Source organism: Vanessa tameamea, chromosome 9 (genome assembly GCF_037043105.1).
Source record: "Vanessa tameamea isolate UH-Manoa-2023 chromosome 9, ilVanTame1 primary haplotype, whole genome shotgun sequence".
Classification (NCBI taxonomy): domain Eukaryota; kingdom Metazoa; phylum Arthropoda; class Insecta; order Lepidoptera; family Nymphalidae; genus Vanessa; species Vanessa tameamea.
In genome coordinates, this window is record NC_087317.1 from 3,201,838 (window position 1) to 3,229,091 (window position 27,254).

General features: G+C 36.5%; 1 protein-coding gene and 3 non-coding genes across 14 annotated transcripts in view; 1 reads left to right on the plus strand and 3 right to left on the minus strand.

The window, feature by feature from the left end:
* The window catches only part of LOC113394876 (prominin-like protein), a 42,251-nt gene that overhangs the window by 5,110 nt on the left and 9,887 nt on the right, over positions 1-27,254 (minus strand). For 4 of the 11 annotated variants that reach the window (XM_064215806.1, XM_064215802.1, XM_064215803.1 and 1 more), the window contains exons 2-14: positions 8,623-8,761; positions 8,377-8,502; positions 7,936-8,288; positions 7,635-7,756; positions 7,512-7,535; positions 6,987-7,417; positions 6,480-6,584; positions 5,982-6,330; positions 5,711-5,899; positions 5,497-5,631; positions 5,250-5,408; positions 5,056-5,177; positions 1,316-1,366 (exon numbers count right to left, since the gene is read on the minus strand). In XM_064215806.1, the coding sequence (XP_064071876.1) occupies positions 1,316-1,366; positions 5,056-5,177; positions 5,250-5,408; positions 5,497-5,631; positions 5,711-5,899; positions 5,982-6,330; positions 6,480-6,584; positions 6,987-7,417; positions 7,512-7,535; positions 7,635-7,756; positions 7,936-8,288; positions 8,377-8,502; positions 8,623-8,761 (2,305 nt within the window). Of the gene's footprint in view, positions 1-335; positions 640-1,315; positions 1,367-5,055; positions 5,178-5,249; positions 5,409-5,496; positions 5,632-5,710; positions 5,900-5,981; positions 6,331-6,479; positions 6,585-6,986; positions 7,418-7,511; positions 7,536-7,634; positions 7,757-7,935; positions 8,289-8,376; positions 8,503-8,622; positions 8,762-27,254 lie in introns of those variants that run through there. The other 7 variants (XM_064215808.1, XM_064215807.1, XM_064215805.1 and 4 more) reach the window with 3 other exon arrangements.
* Positions 11,073-11,144, plus strand: Trnap-agg (transfer RNA proline (anticodon AGG)). The gene has a single exon. It is a non-coding gene; the product is annotated as a tRNA-Pro (tRNA).
* On the minus strand, positions 14,820-14,891 carry Trnae-uuc (transfer RNA glutamic acid (anticodon UUC)). The gene has a single exon. It is a non-coding gene; the product is annotated as a tRNA-Glu (tRNA).
* Positions 22,615-22,686, minus strand: Trnae-uuc (transfer RNA glutamic acid (anticodon UUC)). Its single transcript has one exon. It is a non-coding gene; the product is annotated as a tRNA-Glu (tRNA).

The window sequence follows — 27,254 nt, forward strand, 5'->3', positions numbered from 1 at the left end:
CTGTCACAATATATTACAAAATGTCAAAAATCTTACAAGAATATTTATTACCTTGTTAGGTCTTAAATATTTAATGATAAAAATACGAAAACGGACCACTCAAAATGGCACACTTCATTCACGAGATTAAAAAGGACATAATTAGAATCTAGATATCGAAAACATTCAAAAAATTTTACATGATTATATCATTAACCTACTAGAGAAAACAATATCGTAGCTGAATTAAAAAAAAATAACAAGTCACCATACGCGAGGTTAGACGCGAATTATGAGTATTTTTATAACTTTACGTAAACCGAACGGGTTCAACTTTAATTACTACGAGTAGAATGTCAAAAAGAAACTTAACAAAACTACGATTGGTAGTAAAAGTCGAAGTTCGATTCAGGAGTCTACTCGGACTCGTGTATGCCGGACTCGTTGTCCTCGTCCTTGGCGTCGAGGCGCGTCTTGAGGTCGTCGATGAGCGCGGCGGAGGGCGCGGGGGGCGCGGCGGGCAGCAGGCGGCACACGACGTCGCGGCCCTCGAGCACGACGCGCGTGCCGCCCGCGCCCGCGCCCTCGTCCGCCGCGTGGTTGCGGCCGCGCCACTCCGCGATCTTGCCCTCGATGTCGAGCGTGCTGCGCTTGGACCCTCTGCGCACGCACGTGTTACGATCGCGCATGCCCGCTACGACTGACTACGTCTCTAAAACTATGCTATGATCGACGGCTATCGTCTAGCGATGGGATGACACGAATGCGAAAACTGGCATGCGCGATTCGGACCACGTCGGCTAATCGATGGACTCGACAATATGGTCGAAATATTTTGTTTCAATATTGATAGTGTGTACGATTCCGTATTACTCGAGTCCCATAAACACTAAATTAATCCTAGAATGCGGTCCTATCACCTACCGAGAAAACGAAAGGAAAAAACTAAAAGTAAGAACTAAACATAATTTAAAAGTCTGTCGTTGGGTATCCTCGTGCGGGACTTGCATGCACATCACAGTACCATGCCAGTTCCTTAACGCATGCTTCTTATAACTAATATGGCACTGTTACAATTTATTTCATAGCTTATTATTACGGAATGTTAATAAATTATATTTTTATTACAATACTATTGAGAAAGATTACCAATTTCGATAGTAGCCCTAACCTTAACCCATGCATAGAAAGAACTCGTATGTGCACCCGGCTTTACGTCGTATTCTACTCGGAGTAGGAAGTTCTATGTCAATAGAAGTGAACGTTGCGCGTAAGGCCGCGTGCACGCGAGAAGCGAGTAGCGAATGCGTGAGAGCGCATGCGTGAGGGCACTTACTTGGCGAGGGGTACGTTATCGCGGTCCGCGTACGCGTCATACAAATACTCGCTGCAACAGACAACAGAGCCGGTTAGCGCCACGGACCGCGCCCGACCTCTAACACGCTACGAACTCTCGTGTGATCGACAACATCGACAACTGTACCGAGTTACCGATCTGATAGACGATCGAATGATTGACACATAAAATGCTCATTTCTCAATCAGTTCGTTGGCGAGTTTATGAGGTGTTGTAAATACACACACATAAGAGATTCGGACGTGGAATTATCGGGGATAACCAAAACAACATGAAGAATATAGTTTGTAAAATGCCTATATTTAAACTACTTTAACATAACTATGCTAATTAAAAATAAATATAAATTCAATTTATTATTGTTTTATTTTAACTCAAGTGAGAATAACCTTAAACGTTAAATGTAATATAGATAAACTATTTAAGATCGACTTCTACACACCTAAAGAGTCCTGTCCTAAACGACACCTTAATTAATTTATGACAACTAATGGCACTGAAGACGAATATATGCGTCATGGTGTTAATGTTTTATGAATAAAAGAAAAAAATATAAAAACTGTCAAACAAAAATGACCTCTATTACTGAACGCTTAGTATACGCTATTTATGTCTATTTACTATGTACATACATCATCTACATGTTCGTAATACATTGCGGGCTACGTTGGGTTTGTATATAACCGCGGGTAATGAAAGCAATACATGGTTATGGACTAGCGAGCAACAGCAAGCCCGTACTACAGGTTAGGGACCTACATACAACAACGACACGACGTCGAAACACTCAAAACTTGGCTCATTGAAATGCATGCATTTAAATATATTTCACTAACGTCATTCGCTCTAAAACAGAATGACGTCATAATAATTTATGTAATTGTCATCGAAAATAATTATTTTATTCGAAAACAAAAATATGAAGGAAATGTCTACCAAATGTATTTTTCCTATCAAACACAACGGAAAAAATAAGTATTTTTTTGAAAAAAATAATACTATATTATTACACTAGCAAAACTAAAAAAAAAAAAAATTATTGATGCTGTCCCAGTAAGTTTTGCTGTTTAAATACGTGAGTAATGATAAATTTTATAAAAAAAATTCGACTTTATATAATAACGCTATTAAGAATAAAATCCTACCTACTATACACAATATGCACTACCGTCCTGGGACATCATACAATGTCAAAAGTTTAAATGGCAAACGAAAACGACTAACAAACGTCTACTACTAGGGTTAGATTCCAACGAGCCAGGGACGGTAACGTTGCGGGATCGGTGCAAGCCGCTATGGGGTCGAAGAGCACACGTCTCGAGCTATAAACAGTGAGTGAACTATACCATACCGACGATATTTTTTTAAATTAGCTAATTTGAATACGCAAAATCAAACATACGGTCGAGTGCGAGTTCGCGTCAAATACCACGAGCATAATAACTAACGTCTGAACGCAAGCGCGCCCGCCGCCTGCGAGTTACCGCGCGCGCCGCGTCACCGCGCGCCGCGCCGCCGCCGCGCCCCGCCCGCGCTGTGACACAACACGCAGTGCCGGACTTAGGGCAATCCAAGAGAGGGGGCCCCACAAATGAAATTCCAACGAATTGATATATGTTTAGATATATATTAATAAATTAATGTAAACCCTTACTGGCAGAAATGAAATTGTTCAAACTAATTTGTAAAATAATAATTAGGGGCCTCCACTCCTCTGTTGCTTCAGGGCCTCCACTTCTTTATTAACCCCCCACCTTTAAATCCGGCCCTGACAACACGACATGCGACTCGGCACCGACCCGACCCGCCTGGCCGCACACGCTAGCTTTGCGACTCTAGAGTTCAGACCATCGTGTACGCGGCTATGTATGCATAAATTTATCGAGTGCGCGCCTTTAACAGGTCGTTTCGATAGTTTAAGATTAAATTCTAATCGAACATCAAGGTTTTCGACTACCTAACGTGTGCAGCCAGGCTAAGCAGGTTTACTGGGATATTGCGGTAATCCAACGAGATTGATTGCGACTCTTCGCCATAGATTATCTTAGGATGGTGGTGAGTGAAACCAAAGTAAAAATAATTTGAAGAAGTAAATAAAAACTATACTCTTTGAAGACAACTATCTAGATAAATATTTACCCACAAAAATGGTATTACATCACGTAGAAGACCGATAGGTTTCATATTATTGAATAGATGTCATCATTGAACCGAAGCCGATCTATCTGAACGGTCGAATAATAACGCGTTACTCGGCTCTTCAACCACACAGTGCTCGTCATTTTATCGAAACATAACATCGACTCTGCATAGACTTGTGCGTGTAATACGAGAGAGCGGGATCACCTTTTATTCCTTCTAACAACAAGTTCAATGTGAATAAAACGCAATTTATGTTTTATTTATTTTTTTCCCACTTCCTCGAATACAATCAGAGCCCGAACATAACACTAGGGCTAGACTGGTGCTTTCGGAAATTAATGGATTAAGGGGCGATTCCATTCACTACATTACAGGGATGAGGGTGCACAACAAACCCAAATCAGGTAACATCGACAAACTTAGTAACCAAGGGAACAGTAGAACAGACCTCAAATTATATAAAAAAAGAAAAAAAAACAAACTTAAAAACATAATAAATTAAAAGAACACAGAGACGGATCGTATGCAGCGTCACGATATAATTTTGTTTATTAACAAAATAGACACAATAGTTTCAAGTTTTAGAAAACTGCACACGATTCCAACAAAAACAATAAAAAATGGTAGATGAATGACTTACATCTAGGTAGCAAAAGATGGAGTTCGCATTACATCGTATAAGAAGTTGAACACACTGCGCGACCGAGCCAAGCCGAAGGTACTTCAGCAACGAGGGAATATTTGTAAAGCTACGGTTACATCTGCACGTAATAGCGTCAACAAAATAATGTTACAGTCACTCTCTACTATCTCAAACAAGTGTGGTTGTAGCTTTACATATGATTCAATAACGCGTTTAGTTCCGCCTTGACTTGATCGCTAAGTGTGTTAAATTCCTTAATGATTATGATAACGGGCTGCAAACACCATGTCATACAGAAACTATAGCATAGAATCAATAAAGACAAAGAATGTATTTCATTCAAGGATTTTATTAAATCGTATTAGTCACGTAAAGATTACTATTTCAATACGTTCAATATTAGCAGTAGGTTTTTTAAAGATTCTGTGCGAATTCCTTGTTATCGTTACAATGAAATAGAAATAACTTTACGCATAAATGTATTGAATCTGGAACACTTTAGTGTGATATCTGATCAACATTATTTCAGTAATTCAATATATTCATTGCGTCTCTCATATAAATTATATAATTATAAGTTTATTTGTTATTGTGTAATTTGTACTGAACTATTCGGAAAGCATAATTTTCTTCTATTTAAACATGAAATAATAATATTGACAATATTAAGACGTCATGTCAGATTTTAATTATCTGGTTAATAGAAAGTAATTATGTCATAATATTGTAATGTAGTATGTGGAGTGTATGATGAACCGATTTCATTATATCGACAACTTGTAATAGATCTTAAATTGGAATCTTTCAAATTTGGATTTTAATTAACATTATATTACGCGTAACGTCTTCGGTCCACCACAGTATCGTGTGATAGTAGCGAGGTGTTCGCTATGTTCGCTATGTAGTGTGTCACGAGAGTTACATAGGTACGTACGCCTCGACGAGCGGTCCGGGGTACGGGTCGGGATGGCGGTAGAGACGCGCCAACTTCTGCGCCACCACCAGCAGAGGCGCGAACAGCACCACGCACCACGCCAGCGAGATCCAGTAGCCGTTCTGTGGGAAGAGAGGAACACGGTTAGAGAGAGACGGAAGGCTCGGCGGGCCGAGCGCGGCGCGGGTACCGACCGCGGGCATGAGCACGGCGCGACACGCCGCGTCGCGCGTCGAGTTGAAGGCGTGCGACAGCGGCCCGCAGCGCCCCACGTCCGTCTGCACCGCGTCCATCACCATCGACAGGTACTCCTGCAGCCGCGCGCCCATGGTCTCCGCGAAGTCGCGCGTCAGCTGCGGAGACCGAACGTCGGTATACATTTATATACCTGCATGTAGTGACAGATTCCATCACGCGACGAGATGGGTGTCGCATACTCACGTTCTGTACGAGATCGGGTCCCTGTGTATTAAGGAAGAGTTCGACCTCAGTCGTGTCGCGAATCCGGTAGTGAATGGCCTCCTTCAGCGACGACTGGTTAAAGCGCAGCACGTCGCGCAGCTCCGACGCCGTAGCCTGGACAGAGATCGTCGGTCACGGAAGGAGTGGTGGGGTACGGGGCAGGGAAGCCACCCGAGGTCGACGGCGGTCTCACGTTGAGCTCCGCGGTGCGCTGCAGCATAGGCCGCACGACGTCGCGGTGCAGTCTCGCGAGATGCTCCGCAGCACTACGCAGGTCGCGCGCCACCTCGGCGAAACCGCCGCGCGGGGCCAACGCTCGCGCCGTACTCTCCAGCTGCGCCGAAAGTCCGTCCAGCGAGAGAGATGTCATGTTCGTTTCCAGCTGTAACGGTGATCATATCGAAATCATGAAGACGAAAGGAAAGACGGCGTCGCCCGTGGGACATAACTCGACAGGGTCTCACCGCGTAGAGGATGCGGTCGAAGTCGAAGTCGGAGAGGCCGGTGTCGGCGAGCAGGTCCAGCTTGCGGCGCGCGGCGGGCGACAGGATGCGCAGCGGGCGGCCGCGCGGCGGGTAGTCCGTGCGCAGCGCCGCCACGCTGGCCGCCACCTGCGCCGCCGTCTGCTCGCGCACGGCCTGCAGGTCGTAGCGCCGGTGCAGCTGCAGCGTGCGGTAGATGGTGCGGTTGCGGTGGCAGTCCACCAGCACCGACGTCAGGTTGAAGTCCGGGTCGAGGCGCTCGTCGTACAGCACGCGCTCGAACTGCACGAAGCGCTCCACGTCCGCAAATACGCGGTTATCGCGGGGCTCCCTGCGGGCGTAGTGACATTGTACAGATAAGCTCATTAGTCTAGATCTGACCATGGACTACCACCATATGATTAAATTTTATCTAGAGGTAAGATCTAAAATTGTAAAATATTTTAATGAAAAAAGGACACTACTAATAGGCTGACTTACGTTAGAGGATCGCAGACGAGTCGTTGAGCAGCTAGTCCGGCCGCAAAGTAGACCAGCAGCATGAGCGCTATGCCACCGCCGACGCCGAATGTCACGCACATACCGCTGTGGACACACAATCGTTAACTTGTAAATGACGATGAATAAAGGTAGTTGTAAGCACCGCATGGTAGAAAAAGCTCTTAACATTTTTATGAGTAGAGGAGTAGAGGAGGCCTTTACTATATTATTACAATAAATGACATAGAACTAAATGTGTATTTATTATTGTATATGTCTATTAATACGAAAGTATTGATGTTTATGGAAGGTAAAATTCCAAAGAAAATCATTCATATTTTTATACAATAAGTATCCACTGTACAGCATATCCGTCCGAATCTATAACGGTGACAATATCTATAAGCGTTTTTAGAAAATTATTAAAAACCATTTAAAGAAAAACAAACGACCGTGATATCTTATTTAGCATACTAATCTTCTCTTATAAACGAAACTTCCCCATACCAGAGCAGACAGGAGGAGCCGGCGCCCTTGTTGCAGCAGTCGCTAGCGCCGTACGCGTCGGGCCGCTTGCCGCACACGCCGCACACCAGCCCCCAAGACATGATGCACACCACCACCAGCAGAGCGGCTGCGCCGGCACGCGTCACGTGCTTGCGGTACGGCCCGTAGCGCCGCAACACGTCCTGCACCGCCTCGGGCGCGCCCGACCGTCCCAGCCGCTCACTGGCGTTGCCGGCCGCCCACGTGAGTTCATCAGCCACGCGCGCCAGGCGCTGACCCGTGGCCGTGATGGAGTCTCGCACCCGCGGGATGTGTTGGTCCACGGTGCGCTTGATCCCCGTGAACACCTCCAGCCCGGCCGCTATCTCGGTTCGCATGTCACCGTCCACCAGCTGCGTCACGTTGTGCAGCAGCTCCGATACATCCGGAATCTGTGGACGCGCACGCGAACGCATAGGTGTAACTACCGTCCCGTATATGTATGTCGATATGATGCAAGATATTTTGAAAAATATTACTACGTACCGTTGGGAAATATTTGTCCAGCATCTATCCATGTATGCGATGAATAATAACATAATATAGATTATATTAGCTTATCAATTTGGCACAGACATATAGGTATCGAGCCAAAACTTCACTACTCACCTTATTGTACTGTATGTCTGTATCGAGCTGTCCTATTTTGTACTTCTCTTGCAGTTGCACACATTGCCGCTCCTGACAGCGCGCCAAAGTACGTAGCAGCGAGGACTTCACTTGACGCAGACCTTTAACGAACACGCACGTTAAGCCAGATACGTAAAGAAAACACATATTATGCATGTAAAAGTGACGTTTAGTTCTTTCAAATGTTATCATCAAGTTGGACCTTCAGATTTTGATATCTTATTATTAGATAAATACAACTTTTTTCAAATGTACACTATTCGAAAGCGATAAAGCTTACCAGCGTTGAGCTCCTCAGCACGTGCGCGCAGGTCCGCAGTGGCGCGCTGCACGGCACGTAATTCAGCCGGCACGCGTTCCAGCTGAGCCGCCATATGGCTCAGCTTACGCACGGATGTGGCGCTCGTAAAGTCATCCAGCTTGCGTAGTACAGCGCGACCGCTGCCCGTCAACGTGGCCGCCAGTTGCTCCTCCAGCTCACGGTAATTGTCAACAAGCAAGTGACGCGCATGTGCTTGCGTCGCGTCTAAGAACGACCGCGCGTCGCGCAGACCACCACGCAAAACGTCAGGCGTGCCACTTGCGCCGCTCTCAATCTGAGAGTCCGTCGCGAACGCACACACGACACCAAACCTGGGTACATAAAAGTTATCGACGTTGTTCATTTACGGGTTCAGCGTTTCAATCTACACAATTTAGAGCATAGACAAATAACACTTACAGGAACAATGTAAGAAGTCCTATAAACACGATCGCTAAGATACCCTTAAAACAGGCGTCATATTTTCGATCAAAAGGTCTGCGACGTCGTCCCACTCTGCACCATTGACAGCAGCACCAGAACAGCCTAATAATACCAGATAAATGGTGAATCATAACAAAATGTAAATATGCGTTTATTAGGTATACAGTTATTGTCCAGTGAAAAACCGCTATACACATTAATATAACAAATAGTAATGCTCACCCAGTGAGTGGAAGCAGCACAACCAGTAGTAACACAACGACCGCCACCGCCACCGGGCCCGCGTAGTGCGCGAGCAGGGTGCGCCATTCTTCACGTGGTGATGCAAATTCCACGTTCCCGTCGGATACCGACACAATCCCTGCGAAAGAACAAATGTTGTTTGATTATATTTAGTAACAAAATTCAATTTACCTAAACCATGACTCCTGCCGTATATGTATATCTGTTAAAATTATTTTGTTTTAATTCAGTTTAAATTCGGAACGCTCCTGTTCAACCCCATAGCACAGCCTTCTTTCAGAAAATAGGCAGGGAGGGTCTAGTCTTCGACTGATAAAACTGTGTCTGTGCTCTGGAAGGTGCGAGTTCCCACCTGGGAATAACAGTTTTGTTAGACGCACTCGGCTCAGACATTCTTCTGATTCTTGGCCCATGAGTTGAAAGCCTTACATTTCTTTTAAATCATAGTGTTAGAGGAGGCATAGTACTGTTGTTTGCACCGCTCTAATGCGAGGAACACTGACAAACAGGTCGTAATTAAAACGAGTTTCTATCAGACTCTTTTCTCACCTGAGGAAGTTCTCTGAATGAATCTGAATGTGTGCAAAGCACGGACTTCGAGTTATAAACTTATGACTTATTAAAAACCGATCTTAAAAACTCTCCGATGCGAGCAGAGGATGGCTATCGCATCAAGAAAAGATTTTCAATTAAACACAGCCCCAATTAAGTTCTTAAGTCAAAGATTAAGTACTGATGTAATATCTTATAAATAAAATCATAACGAACGATAAAAAAAAGCTACTCAACATCATCATCTTTATAATACTTGAAGAACACCATTGATATTATGTAGCACACGAGCCGGTGACATTCAAGCGGCCCCCGGTCTCGCGACCAGACCGGTTCTTATTCTAGAGCGGAACATCGTCGTTAAGAAGCTAACCGAGTAACTTGTTCTACCTACATCTCGTCCACATGACGGACATCCTTTTATTGTTCTAACAAGATAAGATAACGATCGGTTTATATTAATAAATTCACCCTTAGGAGAAATCATCGCAAGACCCGTAATATTACAATAAAAAAAATATTTTTGAAGATAAAAAATCATTGTTATCAATGCAATAATTTTAGAATTAAGTGTAGAAAAAAAATCAATTCATGCAAATTAAAATATGTTTTCCTTAAATTAATTATCAGTTACGATTTTAGTCGATTTTTAACCACAGAGCGGACACTAGTATATGATTTTTTTAACGACTTTTATTTGTGTTAGGGCACAGATAAGTAATTTATGAAACTTGTTGACACAATCTTTGCAATAAAACTTTATTTTTAAATGTCAATATACAAATACTAAATGAGTACGTAAAAGGAAGTAGTAAAGCTGAAAGGAAGACCAAAATAAGATGACGGTCTGTGTGAGGGACGACATCTTGGGAGATTGAGGAAGCTGATTGACTAGAGACAGCTTGATGACTAGAGATGATCGGAAGAGAAAAACACACTTTTCCGATCTGAATTAAATGAGAGAAAAAGAATAATCAATCATAATCAACTGTATTTATTATTTAAAAAAAAAGGATTTTTAAGATTTTTTTTATTTTAATAAATTTCAAAGTAAATAAAATAATTATTGTAAGGCAAAAGTAAAGCGGTCACAGTTATTTTAATAAAGTATCGTAAATAAATTTTCGCGGATTTGCATTAAAACGAAATTCGAATAAAATACTCGAACATTTTTCAATATTCACTTATTAAACTACATACATAGATGAATAATCAAAGGCAGATCGGTCTAGTCTCGAGTGTCAGTTTTATTATACGAGTAGCATGTATGGTCTACAAACCGTAAAGCAACAAGTGTCGCTTGTTGATTAATTGATCGCAGCAGGCTCGGAGGCATTGCATCACGCTAATGAGCAGTTATTTAATAGCTAAGAGTTATCGCTCTATTCGACTCGACTCTTCAATTGCTCTCATCGTGTTTGCTCTAATAAAACAATACTATAGACTAACGAATTGAAAATACACTTTATATATCGGATGGTAGAGTTGATAATCGTACGTATTCAGATGTAGGACAGTGCGATAGCCTGTTAGGTCAATAAAATTTACTGTCTCTGCCGGACGCGGCCAACAGTTAATTTTAATTTGAACATGATTAGTGCTTTCAACGACGGAACGTAAAAACTTTGGAACTTCTATGAACCCATCGTACATTGCTTGTATTAAAATAAAAAAAAATTACGTGTTATGTTATTATAATAAATGAAATATAATCACGATATAAATATTATATAGTTCTTTATTATTGCATTCAAAGATAGTAAACAAGTATTTAGTAATACTATATTATAATAGTATACATAATATAAATAAAGAATACCACTACCAATATATCTCGGTAAAGCTAGAGGTGTATAATTTAAGACATATGTACAAGCGGCTCGTTGGTCTAGGGGTATGATTTTCGCTTAGGGTGCGAGAGGTCCCGGGTTCAAATCCCGGACGAGCCCAAATCTTTTTTTTTTTTTATTAATACGTTATTAGTTTTTCATTCTTAAATAAGTAATGATTAATTAAAAAATTCGTTATTACGATTATCTTCAAATACTATTATTAACTTGATAAAGTAGACACGTAAATGTATATATCTGTATATTGCCGAAACTTTAATGAATTCGTCTTATGCCTATTATTGAAAAAAAAAAATTAAATTTTTTTAATTTAATTTTTATTTATCGATTTTTTTTTAGTAGATTGACTTTTACATTGTATTTTATCTCTTAAGTTATATCGCCTGTATAAATTTAACGAATAAGATGCTTATTACTTATAAGATATTACAGTTACTAAATGTTAGGTGTGACTTTTACTTGGTGACAGGATTTTGAACCAGCTACCTACTCATCATACATTCTACCCTCAAAACAAAAACACTCAACACAAAGTCACGAGTGACATAACATCTTAGTTCCCAAAGTTGGTGGCACATTATTGATATGGGGAATTATTAATAATTCTTATACTACCAATGTCTATAGGCAGTGATCACCACTTACCATCAGGTGGCCCAGTAACCAGTCAACCTACATCATAATTTCCAAGCAGAGGTAATAAGTGACAACCAAAACTACGGATGCTGTTTCTTTGGATCATGGGTGTACAAGTTCCTTATATAACGTAGGTAAGAATTAAGAAAGTATTTAAAATAACCCCCTTAGACGGTTAGATATAAAATAAAAGTAAGTACGAATTACACATTTTTGAATATTCAAATGTGGTAATTGTTGAATAGGATTTATAAACAGTTCGTTGTAACTGTGTGTTTGGATTTTTATTCCCCGAGACATTTAATTATAATGTAAATTTGTATGAAAGTTCTCTGGTTAAAAAGATTCTCTGTCGAATTTTGTTGTTCCCACGCACAAATATTATAAGCTATGAACTCGGGAACGTTTAGAAAACAAGATAGTAGATAGAAGCGTGTGAATTTTTCTTTAGCCTACGATAGGTAAAATATGAATTTATAAAATATTTTAATATTGTAAGACAACAGACCAAAATTTGTGTACTAGTTTTTAGGAGAGATCTAAAATAAAACTGTCTTATGTGTAAAGTGACCAAACAATCGGACTTGAAAGCTGTTCACGTTACGTGTCTTAGTGCTTCCAAATGTCCCTGGTATTACATTTAACCATCACCGGATTTTCAGATTCACAAATAATGAAATAATGTTCACATTTCAAAATAAAAGATTACTGAAATTATCATAAAAATTTAGTCTCTTGAATAATTCTAACTTTAAAAAAATACACCATCATATATTGGGTGACATACATTTTATTTCAAAACGATATCGTTAAAAATTGTCCTGTTCCTGTGCCAAAAAATGTACGGCCAGCCTACTTACCTATACAGTGTTTACATCTAGTACTGTATTTAATTTAAATGACCCATCAAACTTTTAGAAAACAGGTTAGACATACGAATGTTAATTAATTGTAAGTAATGACGATTTCCAACGAAGTATAACTGCTATTCTAATAGGAATCTGATTATAATATTTTCATAATCTCACACGTAAACAATAAGTATGATCATCGCGGGAACCTTGGCCGTCGCGCTCTGCTTGCCGTCCTCTACCGTGTTACCTGGCTTATACGTTGTTACACAACACAGTACATAACGTATCTATCTACACACGTGATCTCAGTACAATACACCACTCGAGTCCAGGGACGTTTGATAATAATCGTATCTATAACGGAGGAGTAACTGAATCGTTTTGTATATTTTGTCATATTTATTTTTGTGTCAAGCTCAGCTAGAATCTAGAATTGTCCAGAATATAGCACATTCGATTTTTGAAAATATTTATTTCGGAAAAGTTTCCTAAGATAATATCGAACTTTATTTGTATTTACTACTGGATTATAAGTAACACAAGATTTTTTTTATTTTACTGAATTACAACTTAATATTTACTGCTCGATAGCATTAAATGAATATATGTAAACTATTACTACTACATGATTTCACCGCACATATATTTAGAAACAAAATTTTTATTAGCTCATTTTTACCGTTGACGTGTACATACATACATTATCATAATAATATTAGATAAAGATTTCCCGTACTGAAAGTCGTGCTCATTGTTAGCAAATTATTGTAAACTGCATGATTTAAAAGCATGCTACTTACAGCGCGGGTGAAGGGATTATGCTCTGAGTGCGACTTACCAGATGTCATTCATTTTTGTTTGATTATATTTAAGATGATGTTTAAAACAATCCTTTTATTAGAACTCTTCCATTTGGAGAAAAAAAAAACATACATATTTTAAACATGCAATAACCTACATACCTAGTCCTCACAAAATCACGTTTAAGTAAATTGTAGAATGTTTAAGCACAGATCAGTCCACTATCATATAAATGTATGTATCTTGGTCTCAATAATATTTATGGATGTATAATTTGAAAATCAGATTGAAACAACATCAACGTTCAGTTTACAACAAGCTGTAACGCATTTCCGATCGATTTTGTTCACGAATTGAGAACAAGGTGAGCCATAAGACCAGTTATTGAATAAATATATCGGTACATTATATTTTTCTGTTGAAAAATATTTTCAGTTAGTATTCGGTTGGAAATAATATTCGTCAAAACTCATATTGTGACGCCGTTTGTTCATAAAGTTGAATAATCTATACAAATACCATAAAATTTGTCTGTATGTAGTATGCGGAACTAAAGATCCAATTCTAAAAATGTTTCATCCATCTGTATTAAGTATATAATTTACTTTATTAATAGTACTAGCAAATTAATTTAGACAGTTTAACGGTAACCTACATACATATCTATGATAGTCTTTTTTTTTTCTTTAAACCAACGAAACTCCAGACTCATTTATTCATGGCTTTCGACCTTTTGATGTTGCCAGGCAGCATCGAAATCGATATTTCAGTGTTACGATTTTAATTGCCTTCCGTGGTTATTTTTTACTTCTTTATCGACGCTTGTTATTGGTCTTCGTGGGTCGGGATATCATTTAACGGTATCACAGTAATTCCAAATGCAAAAAAAATCATCTCAATCAAAATCAATTTTATGTAAACGAAAATATAAACAGGTAAACATCGAAATTAAAATTGTTTTAAAATTAAATTACAATTTTTCAATGAAATTATCTCTTGTAGGCAAGACTTGTTAGAATGTTTCACGAGTCGTGTTGCTGTTTCATTTTTTTTTGTTTTTTCTTAGTTGGAACGTTATTAACTTAAACATAAGGTATAATACGTCTTTCAGCAATGTGAGACGTACTTGAATACCTCACTGAGAACCCTTAACGACCTGTGAGGATTTCCATCGTCATTACGTTTGCCGCCCTAGGCCGTTGCCTCGTCTTGAAAACTTTGGTCTCGGGAGTACATACTCTTTAACAACACTCTCACAGCGACAAACTTAAGAAATATATATTTCAGAGTACTTACTCATTCATATGTTTGGAACGAAAGATAAAAAACATTCGTATTTATTTCGGGCGAGTATCGGTCGGTTTTGATTATTTAATATATTAAAAGCACGAATGCTTTTCATGCATCAAAAATTGGAAACAAAAAATTGTGAATTAAATTAATAAAAAAAAATTATATTAAAAAAATATTTGAAAAAGTAGATTTCCCGTACCGGGAATCGAACCCGAGCCTCCTGGGTGAAAGCCAGGTATCCTAGCCACTAGACCATACGGGAGATGTAATAATAAGTAAAATTTAGCAACAGTTTTAAAATAATTGAATGATATAATTTATTATTATTTGATTATGATACATAATCATAGTATTCTCTACCAAATAACAATGAGGCCTTGAAAACTTAATTTTGCAAAGAAAATAGACGGAGTCAAATTTATCCGTTCTATTATTTTAATCGCAATTATTCCAATAAGTACTAAAGACCTTGTAGTTACAGTTGCCGAGGTTGAAGGTCATTGAATTTTCTTGGTAATGCGAATGCTTTCATCTTACCGATTATATAACGTATTTTTGGCTCAGCATAAAAACACCGTAGATACAGCAGCCGACTTACAAGTACGGAAAAAACAAACAGCCTCTATTTGTTAAATGTTTTAAGACAAAAAATATAATAGATATAGCGGGTACAGAATTGTGGTCACACTTAGATTTGGACTAAATGAGAACAGGAATCATTACTTAAAAAAAAAATTCACATACTCTTCATGGAATATGGTACAAAGAGAAGCGTAAAGATTTCGATGTGGGCAAAGGCTCATTATATTTTTCTATTAGAAGCGAACCTTATACTTTAAATGACAGGAAACATTACGAAAAGTACAACTTAATCCTTGAAAATGAACATTACATAAGAGTATTTTTTGTATTTTTTTAACATCACTGCGTTGTTCGTCGTAATTGATAGGCATCGGCCGAGACTAATAATATCTTCGGATCATGATATAAAAATAAGTTGTTAAGATGTTGACATGCACCGCCATTAGATGCGCGGTGCTCGCGGGGCGGGGATTAGTCTATCGCCAGGAAGGATGAGAGGGGCGGGTGACGGGGGTGAGGTGGCGTGCGGATAGGAGGGGGTGAGCAGCAGCCCTTTGTGAGAGTGCAGCGGATCGATAGCCGCTCGCCGCCCGCCGCCGATCCTGTCTGCTGCCAGGACTCCCGGCTACCTAACTAGCGTTATTACCTCTACAGTTCAACACATGTGGGTAACGTGCGTGGGGAGCTGGTACTTCATTATAATGCCCACTCGTTTCGGGTCACTTCGTTGACGGACATCCTGATATACTATACGAAAGATTTACACTTTACGCATATATGTTACAAATTTAAAATTTAATTTTAAATGTGATTTGCTTAATTATAAATAGATTATCATAGATTTTATCGCATGTTATCACTATTTAAATAAAATATGATAATAAAATACACCCACAATCATATAAAAGCACTTCAACTTTATTTACTTTACTAAAATAATGAAAACTTTCTCCCGACCGTACTAAAAAATAAGTAATCGAAGTCTAATTATGAATGAATTAATTTAATAAATAGGCAAATGAAAAAAGATTACCTTTGTATAAATTAAAAGAACTCGCATTTACTGTCCGCAATTCTAGTAAATACATGGTAGAATGAACAAGCTCATATCGCTTCAGTTTTGGAAACCGCAGAGTGCAGTTGACCTCAGACTTTTCGTGGTTTTACCCTCACTCTATTTTGTACGAAATGTTCAATTTCCGTTTATTGCTGAAAAATTTTTTACTCAAACCAAGAATAAGGTTTTAATGACAATAATTTACATTCATTATTACGAGGTTACATAGTTTGACAAAAGGTTAGAATTTGAATATGAAATTATGCGAAATAAACTAATTATCCGTAGTTAAAGCTCCCACTCCAGCGAAACAAACAATATAAACTTAGTCGTTTATAAAATACAGTAACAAAGGCATACATTTTCATTTCTTAAATACTGAATTATTTAATCATTCTAGATGAACAAAGACTTTATTTCACTGTGCCAAGAGAGTAGTCTGAATTTGGATGATGTTCGAATGTCAGATTCATACGGTGAATTGAAAAAAAACTCAAAGACAAGTCCAAGCACAGTACATACGTATTTGAAAATTAAATTGCGATTCAAATGTATAATTATAGCATTTTTTCATTAGTGGTTTCGTCATGGACGTTGCCGGTATTATGGACCTTGCAGGCGTGACGCAAATATTTAAAAAACATAATAACTGATTACAATTTATTTCACTTTAACTTGTTAGTCTCAACGCTTACTTTTACTTGTATATCTCAAATGTCACAAAAAAACAACAAAATTCGACTACACGCAATACCTATATATTATACAATATGCCTAAATAACTTTGCAACTATATAGAATATTAATCTCTTTAACGCAAGGTCAATATAATGAAATGGGTTATGTGTAAAGCGAGTATATTATTGATATTAGATATGGGTGTTGAGGTGTTTTGTAGTTTTATTAACCACTAAAATATACATTTTAATACAATGGGTAGAATTATTAGACTATTTTCAGAAATAAGAGCAACTGCCCTATGTGCCGTTGTCCGCTGTCCACCTGGGAAGAACTTTGCTCCCCCTACATATTTTATAAGCTAGGCCGGCTACGGAACGTACCTAGCTCCGCGTGCCCTGTACTGTTATATAAATAACAGATATTTGATCAATTTGATATGTAAAAACAACAGATTGAAGTACTTTTTTCGAATAGTCGACAATAAATCAATGTTAGATTTAATGTCGACCGAATAGAATATACGCCTGTATTGTGATAAAAGCTTGGCCGTGATTTACAGGCGCTTCAAGGCTCTCGGATATTATACTGACCTCCACCTCCTTTGCACACTCTCTCCTCTTCTCCCCATCCCTCCACAGATACGTATTATAAGACTTAAAAAAAATTTGTCTAACAACTATAAAGTAAAAACTCATATATCATTTTTTTTATACTTGTATACTTAACCAATACTACTTAAAACTAACTCATATTATAATATAAAATATAAAATTTGACAAACCACACGTATTAACAATTAATTTTTTTTTCAATATTATCTACATTTTTTCAACTTTGCCTATTTTCAAGTTATAACGCGAATTCCAGGGGAAATGTTTTAATGAAACGAACTACGATAGTAACTTATATTTCATATAATTTATACATGAAATATAAAAGGGGATGGTCAAAACTAATGTCCAAAGTAACGCAAACAAAGTCGCGCTCGACCCTTCCCCGGTCGTAAAACATGAAAGTCTTTTAAAGCGAATGTGTACGCATGAGTGAGATGAATTTCCACTGAACTGATTATAACCTTATTTAGTTATATTTAAAATAACCTTTCGCTGCAAATATCAATAGACTTGTTCTAAATTTAAAAAAAAAAACATGTCACTTTTAGCAAACACGGCTTTTTCTTTAAATAACTTTAAACTACAGTAAAACGACCAGTCGCCCGCGTTATAAGGGTTACTCGTCAGGTGTTATGTATAAAAAGTAGACTATATACCTTCGTTGGAGTTCAAATTTCTTTCATACCAATTTCATCACATTACGTGATAATTGACGTGTAAAAGCAACAGATACAGACAGACAGACAGACAGACAGACATACACTTACTTTCGTATTTATATTATTAGTATAAATGAGACACAAAATAAAATTAAATATCGGGAAGCCCATATGCAAGGAAATTCGTATAAAATTTATATATAAAGAGGAAGGATACGTGTTAAATCAATTACTGTAAACATTAACACACAGACATGGAAAATCTGTGGTCAAATAGAGATAAGAGTTTATATGAACAACAAATTGCCTTTAAAAAAAAATCCGCTCATTAAAATCCAATAAAACATTGTAATATATTATGTTTACTGTAGTATCTTATTCTAACGCTGAAGACGAATGGAGGCAAGCAAAATTAAGAAGGTTAAGCTTTTGAACATCTCTTTATTTTTTAGTGTAATAATCATAATAAACATGTTTCTCCATTTTGTAAAATATATCATCATCAAAAATAACCTACTATCACACTTGAATGAATTCATATATCTGGCCAAACATTTAATAGTAGGTTAGTTTCCGAAATGACCCCAGCTACCCATATTATTTATACGATATGTGTAATTGATGGTAGTCTGCGTCGAGAGAAAATTACTCGTTCGAGAGCTTATGTGCCGAGCACTGACACACTACCATAGAAAAATTAATTTAAATAAAAACTGGTTAATGTCGGCATTCGTTGACTTAAAGTAAAATAAAGTTACAGACTCTGAACACAGATTGCTGGGCTAAGACCTCTTTGCGGAGAAGTTTTGGAGCTTACTCGCCCGCGGATACAAATGTGGCAGAATTTAATTGAAATTAAACACATGCAGGTTTTCTTACAATGTTTTCCTTTTCAAACACGAGATTAATTATAAACACAAATTAAGCATATGGAAATTCGATGGTGCTTGCCAGGGTTTGAACCCGCAATCATCGGTTAAGATGCATCGAAACATCTCGTTGACTAAAATTCTTTAAATTCGTTAGCGAACGATTATCCGTTACCACTCAAGGACCTAGTTTTTGTTAATAATAGCGTACCAGAAAAATTCGCACAAGTGCCAATAACGTCTTACAAATATTCATTTCATTATATTCAATCAGCTGAACAATGCATTGAATACGAATTCATTTTTATACTAAGATAGACAACAAAAATTTCTAGTGAAATGTCTGTTCGCCGATATTTTTTCTGAGTTACTTCAGTGGTCTGAGAGGTATTTATTTCTTATTAAACTGATGGTAATTTTTTCAAACGATCACTTGTACTCAAAATCAAAATTTTCCTTATTCAACTAGGCTCATAAAAGCACGTTTGAATCGTCAAGTGTTGAATTAAATGTAGTTTCCACCGGTTCGCAAAATAGATGAAACTCAGTAGAGTTACAGAGTATGTCAGTAAAGAACAATTTTTTTTTTATATATTTTAAATCAATAAATACTAAGTCCACTTACAGTAGTACTTATTTACAGATCACAATTTTCTTATCTCATTTTCCACCTGGTTTGTAATATTAGCCAGAAATTGTGTCAATTTCTAAATACATTCGGAATTTTCAAATGTATAACTTGAATCGTAAAATTTTACTAATGGCTATAATATATTCGTATATCAACTTGGTTATCAAATGTTTTAGTTTAATTTTTATTAGTAGCAACAAGCTACGTTAATAAACTACTACGGAATGCGAGTTACAATTATTTTATGTATAAATTTTAAATAACGATAAATTATTGAATACCATTGGAAAAAGTAAATTAAATAACACCTTGCCATCGAACAAAAGTTCTAATCTTCTATGACAAGTTTATACGAGGAAGATTATTTTATACTACCAAACTAAAAAAACTACTAAATCAATAAACATTAAACTTATACCACAACATGCAGCACATTACGAAGAAGGTTTTAGTATACTTATTTTATTATATAAATTTCTACGCTATGAAATATGCACAGTATAAAATTTAGGCTATATATAGACAAGCGTGAATTTCTTATTCTCATAGTACGTATACGGAACAGTTAGCTTTCTAGCGAGTAAATTGTAGCGGTCAATCAGGTGGCATGTGTTGACACATGTCGAAGGTTCTCTAAGTTTTACTTTCCCGTTACCTTCTGCGGCAACATCGTATCGTATTTAATAAACACAGCTCAGCTCAGTTGTCTATACTGGCTAGTCGACATGATATTTTTGATTTAATTAATAGATGATAATCGTTGAACGTATACCTTTTTTAATATGTGTTCGTTTATACCCATCGGTACTGTAATAAATATTTATCATCCCATAATTTGAATGGGTTGTTTTGAGACCAAAGCGGTCTTTTAAACAGCCGCGCTATAAAAACTACCCATAGTTGTATTTATTATTATAAATTGTTATGTCCTATAAAGCGCAACAATCATCACCAACATATTATATATTCCCGTAGTGAAATCAACAAATGTTTGACTTTAATCCGAACATTCGGAAAGTTTTAGGAAACGAATCGGCTACATAATTTTTAAAACACACCGATCAGTGGGGGGTCGTTATCGTCAATTACCGTTCACAAGATAATAATATCGTTTCACTTTCACATTGTCGACCGCTGACGAGTGAAGAGTGGGCAGCGAGTTCAAGGTCGTCACTCGTTTAGTTAATATTATTCAAAGTATCCTCGCTCTTTATTTTCCGTTATTGAATCATAATTAATTTATTTCTATACCTCAGTGCACTGAATCGAACGCGACATCTTGAGAATATTCTTAGTCGATATGATTTTATTCAAGTACTTTCTAAAGAGTAGATACTATTTGATTCAATGTAGTAAACAAACAGTGGTTTCAATAACAATGATTTTGAAATTATTGGTAAGATAATAAACAATTTACAAGACCAGGTCTTGAAAAGAAGAATACGTTTAAATAAATATTGACATATTTGTGAAACAAGTGATGATATAGAGAGTTCCTTAGGCTTTAATAGTAGGGATTAGGAGTTTAATAGTAGGGAAGTCCTTTGCCCAAAAATAGAATCAAAATCAAAATATACTTTATTCAAGTAGGCTTTTACAAGCATTTTTAATCGTCATTTAACAAACTATATTAAGTGAATATAAATTAATTTATATATCCAGTTTTTACTTTAAATAGTTCAAAGAGAAATACAGCAGCCGCTATTCATAAGAATCGTTAAGCTCAAGAAAAAGTTCAAAGTCATTGATCGCAGTGTAACAGTAAAGCGCGGCACATACGGCGCGAGCGCGATAGGACCAGATTGGAGACGGCAGACTGCTACTAACGGGATTCGCTCAATAAAACAACTTGCGGATGGAAATAATCGAGTCGCGAACACGGCCGGAAAATGCGACGTAGGGGACATCAGGAGACACCTACTGAGCACTTCACACGTTAGATAGCAGAAAACGTGCCATCGTAATATTTTAAATGCGAAAAATAGTTTGATCATTAATTATTTGTCTTTTGGTTAAGCACTCGTGAACAACACAACCGATCATACACGTTGCCAGGAGTAAAGACATAGGGTACCTGAGACAGTCACCTAACACAAACAAGTATCAAAATACCGACTTTACACTACGCCATTAAAATATTATAAGCTTTTAATTTAAAAAAAAATCATTGTATTGCTGTTGGAGTAAATGGAAACTATTTTTTTTCTTTTTTTGTCATGGGTATTAAGACTCTTCAAACCAGAACACAGCAATACTGAGTATTGCTGTTTGGCGGTAGAATATATGTATGAGTTGATGGTACCTACCTACCCCGGGCTTGCAGAAAACCCTAACACCACCGAATACCACACCACCAGAAAAACACCGAAGGTATAGTAAACTGAAAAATAAAAACTTCGAATCTTTTTGTTGACAATTTGTCCTGAAATAATGATTTATTTTAGACAAAATTTTGACTTAGTCCGTCTTTATCATAAGAGCACTTGGCACGTGCCCTCTTTATTAAATTGTTTTTTTTTTAATGTTACCGACTGTGCGTCGCACATTGGGGGCCCTGGGAAGTAAGGGTAGGCCCCAGACATAGCGACGTTGTTTCTATTGTCCACTTACGACAAAAAACAATAAAATAATTTTGAAAATGTAAGTAAAAGGCGACGAGAAAAATTGTTCATCTGCCAGGCCAAGGATAAATAGTTTGCTCAAAAATCCCCGGACTATGTACCTATAAAACGTGCGGTCTCCAGTTAATGTAATTTGTTCATCAACTCGTGTCACGAGGCAGGAAACGCATTAACATAAATGAATTATGCCGGAGAAACAACGCTCATCTACAGATAACATGATGTAGTAAAAAATAAGGCTTCTTTTAAATGAAAACATAAAAAAAAAATATTCCCGTACCGGGAATCGAACCCGAGCCTCCTGGGTGAAAGCCAGGTATCCTAGCCACTAGACCATACGGGAGATGAATGGTAATCAGAAATAACTGCCTACTTTCTAAACGTCTATATGTTATAGATGTTGCATGACATCATTAAAAATATTTATAGTTTTATGAATGAATAACAAACAAGTCAAACAACTATTACAAGGTGAACAGCAACGTACCAATTTAAATTTCCAACACCGATTCCAAATAATTGAAACGTGTCATAAAGTAAGTATATTCGAAGTAAGATATATTTCGAAAGGGAATTCAGCGCATTCACTTACTAGCAAATTGTACATATATGTTTAATTCATTTATTGTGTTACGAACTGAACAGGTACATATAAATCCGTAAGACACGCGTAGGGGACCGTTATTTGTGAGTTGTATGACTAATGTTAACGAGAATTCTATATGATGCGGACACAAAAGAGGAAAAGTCAACCGGTGGCCACTTCAACGTGACAATATTGTGCAAGCAAATATTAACTCTATCGTCAACAGCACAAGTTTTAAAGTCTTACACGAAGTGATTCGGTGTGTGAGTCATTATTGACATTAGGAGAGTGATAGTTGTGTCGTAATGTTCGCTTTGCTGTAACCCCGTGAACTAGATGCCTGCGGGAACAGATGGACGAACACTTTGATCAAACAGTTAGAGAAATTAAATGTTGTATTCTTCGTAACGCGACGTCATTTATTTATTTACATGTAACATTTCAGTACAGATAAAGATAGATACACGTATCTCAAAGTATCGATAAGACACCTACATGGCTTATTTGATATCTAAGAATATTGAATCATCTCTAGAAGTATTTATAAACATTATACGAAAAATACATAAATATATTCGGAATCGTTAATTGTAAATATCGGATGATAAGTAAGTTTAAGATTATCTAAAATAAATATGAGTAACATACAATGTAGAATATTATGTGTATTGTGTGCACCAATAATCAAACAACCAAGAAAACTTGGGACACTTTGATGTGAAAGTTTAGCTATATAATTACCCCCAAAGCAGAGCAGTGACAAAACACGTCACCCAATCCTACAAGCATCAGAATAACAGACAATTTGTGTAAAACAGTTTATAGCTCATAGCATTAGTTACACAAATAATTTCAACCAGTAAAGTTATATTCATAATAAAATTTTGTATTATAATAAGCTAAACTCCATCTCAAAAAATCAACGTTTCACACAAAATAAGACCAAAAATTCATATTAAAAATAGCATAGTTTAATTAAAAACAGTATGAAGTTGAGTAAAGCTAGCCGCCCGTTGAATATCCATTCAGATCTCCGAATGGAGGCTAGAGGCTTCAAGAGAACCACTGATCCACATTATAATGAGCCTCTTTATATAAAATCACAATGTTCGAGGAAAGCTTATTCGACCAAGTAGAAATCTTTCAATTTGAGGTAAGTAAAAATCTTATTATTATTTTTGCTTGACATGAAATATCTTCGTACCTTTCACTAACATTTTGTCGTTTGGTAAAGAACCGATTCGTGTCCCGATATCGTTGTATACGTGTAGTTAGAAATCTACTGGAATAATGTAATATTTCAAGCTGTTATGTATGAAAATAAAAATTACACATCAGATTCCTTTTTACAAGTTTTTATTTAACTAACAATGTAAGGGTAAAATCTTACAACTCAATTTAGAAGCATATCTTTAACCGATTGAGCTCAAATTTTGTATCGTTCAGTTCAGTTGTTTTCACGTTCAGTTTGCATGACAATGCATGGTTTAATTTACTTGTTTATATCATATAATACTGTGAAATGTAAAATAACGTTAAAAAGTTAACAGTAAAAGTTGATATTTTTCTTTTAGCGCATTTAAACAAAGCTAGTTTTAAATATAAATAAATAAGCTATACTGCTTTTTCCTTCTGCTGTCTCCATGGCTTACCAATAGGTAAATATACTAGCGAAACCCGCGGTTCGCTTACAACCCTTTATTACCAACATTATACCCTTATTCAAAGGGTGAAACAGTAGTCTATGTCCGTCCTGTGATAAAAGCTTGCTTCGTATCAAGTTTTTCTATAGAATTGATAGGCGAACCTAACTTCAAACATAGCTTGACTGGCTGGTGAAAAGCCCTACCACCGAGTGAACTCAATTAATTAAGATGTTTTAAACGAATTTCATCAACATACTCGTTATATGTACTATTAGTACAAATATTATATTGTAGTGACAGACTTGTTGACACGCATAACTATTCACTCGGATAGCGTTATTTTATATCACCAACGAAAAATTAAAATTTTAATGCACTAGAAACAAACATTAACAAATACTACTTAGTAAAAGTATTATATACATGCCATTTATGTACAGTGCAGATAGGATTATTATTCCGGAAAAAAAAATATTTCCGGAAGAATCTACAAAACAAATTAGCATTAAATTAAATCTTGTAAGATGACGATTCAAAAGCGCTTATAATATTTGAAGACAGGATATTGTGATTTTAATAAAACAATATAGTGACGGTTTACGAGTATATTGGAGAAATTAGAGTTGGTCATAGTACTTTTTGTAACTCCGTACCATATTCGGTATATTCATAATTTTTTCACTTCAAACTCGGCCGATTAACTTTGTTCCAGACGGCTGAGTATCCGAGTAATGATATTTTTAGTATCGTCATTCCCAAGTTTTTGTTTAATGTTTATTGAGCAGATGAATATTTTAAAATATAATTATTATGTGATGGATCTGTTAATAAATGCCGTTATCAAGTTCGATCGATTATCAACTACTCGGTACATCAAAAGTTAACAATTATTATCATTAAATTTGCACAGTATTTTACAAAACCGAACATAAAAGAGTATTAAATCAGTTAAGCCATTTAATAAATACTTATGATTAAGCAAAGATAACATTTTAATGATATCATTTCGTTGTAAGTTTTATTATGCGTTATCTTATTGTTTTGAAGCTTATCTTGTTCTCAGAATGTTTATACGATATAATAAAAAAAACCCTCAAACACGTATTTACTTTCTCATAAAATTATCTATACCTAAGACATAATAGGTATACTTTTTAGAACCATGAAACGCCATGATTTGTACAGTGGATAGTAGTAATATTAAGAAAAGTTTACATAAAATTATTATATAATAACTAGATGAAAAAACGGCTTCGGTCGGGTGAAATAAATAATACTAAACAAATACGTTTCATCATTTACTTTTCATATATATTTTTATAAACGTTGTGATTATCAAACATCTGTATTTTTTTTATTTAGGGTATTTATGTAAATTATTCTTTACACAACTTTCTGAACGCGCCCGTAAACGTCAAACATGGCCGCGCGTTGTTCTCGGTTTAATATCGAAATATCTCGATTATACGGATTTTGCGGATACATGTTGTCGACTAATAATAATTATTTTTGAACGATCTATAATTATTAATAGGTTTCGATCGGGTCTATCGTAGACCTGCACGAAATTATTAATATAGATGTATATAGTGCGTAAATACATATTATAGGCTGACTAACGGACACGTGTAATGGATAACATATTATATACCTAGACGGCATTGGCTCCCCTTCTAATGCAATTCGCACGCCCGATGTAGCGACAGCATCACTAATATGTAATATCAGAAATTTGATTTTTATTTAAAAAAAAAAAAATTGTAGGTTCTCGACTCGTTCATGTTATGAAGACGGAAAATGTATTATAACATCTATTATATTAAACGTGGCTTTCATATTGATTATTTTATACTTTACATCATTTTAGTTATGTTCTGATTACTTACTACTCAATTTATTTCAATTAAGTTAATTAAACAAAGAGTTTGTATATAAAATCCCAAAAAATGTGTGACCGATTTAAGACATTATAATGACATTTTTCTTATATTATTATTATTGAAAACTTTTCATATTCAACATCTTTGAGAGATATATTTTAAGAATGCTGTAACATTTTTTTAAGCAACACAATATGTCATATTTTGTTTCGTGTTTGTAATAAAAAATTTAAAGGACATAACTTAAAAAAACACCTGACATATCCATCACTAAAATGTAGGTAAACATCCCTAATGACGTTTATTTGATGAGTTAAACATTTCAATCCATGAATATCTATTTGGGCTAGGAAAATGAAATTTTAAACTAAAAATTACACCTTACCGTGCTTAGGGAATCTTTCCGGCTGTAGTAGTTTCGGTTCGTCGATGATATACGATAACATATAAAATTTTACATTTTTTATTATGGTCATCATAGTACTGCAGACGGTACTCTCGATAACCATAGATGCAATTGATTCGACCTCCGCGCTCCCCCCACAGAGCGAGTCGCCCGCGTCGGCAACGCAGCACTGTACGCAAATAAACGGCCATGACGATTTCATACTAACAATTCCATATTTTTTCTATTTACTCTTATTCATCTGTGCTTCTTCGGTTATTACAATACAAGATCGGTTCATTCTCAGTTTTCAATAAAATATAAAACGGGTTAATTCAAATAATTGGTTATATTCAATAAATTAAAATAAGTAGAAAACCCCAAGTAAAATAAATATCAAAGGAACCAATGACG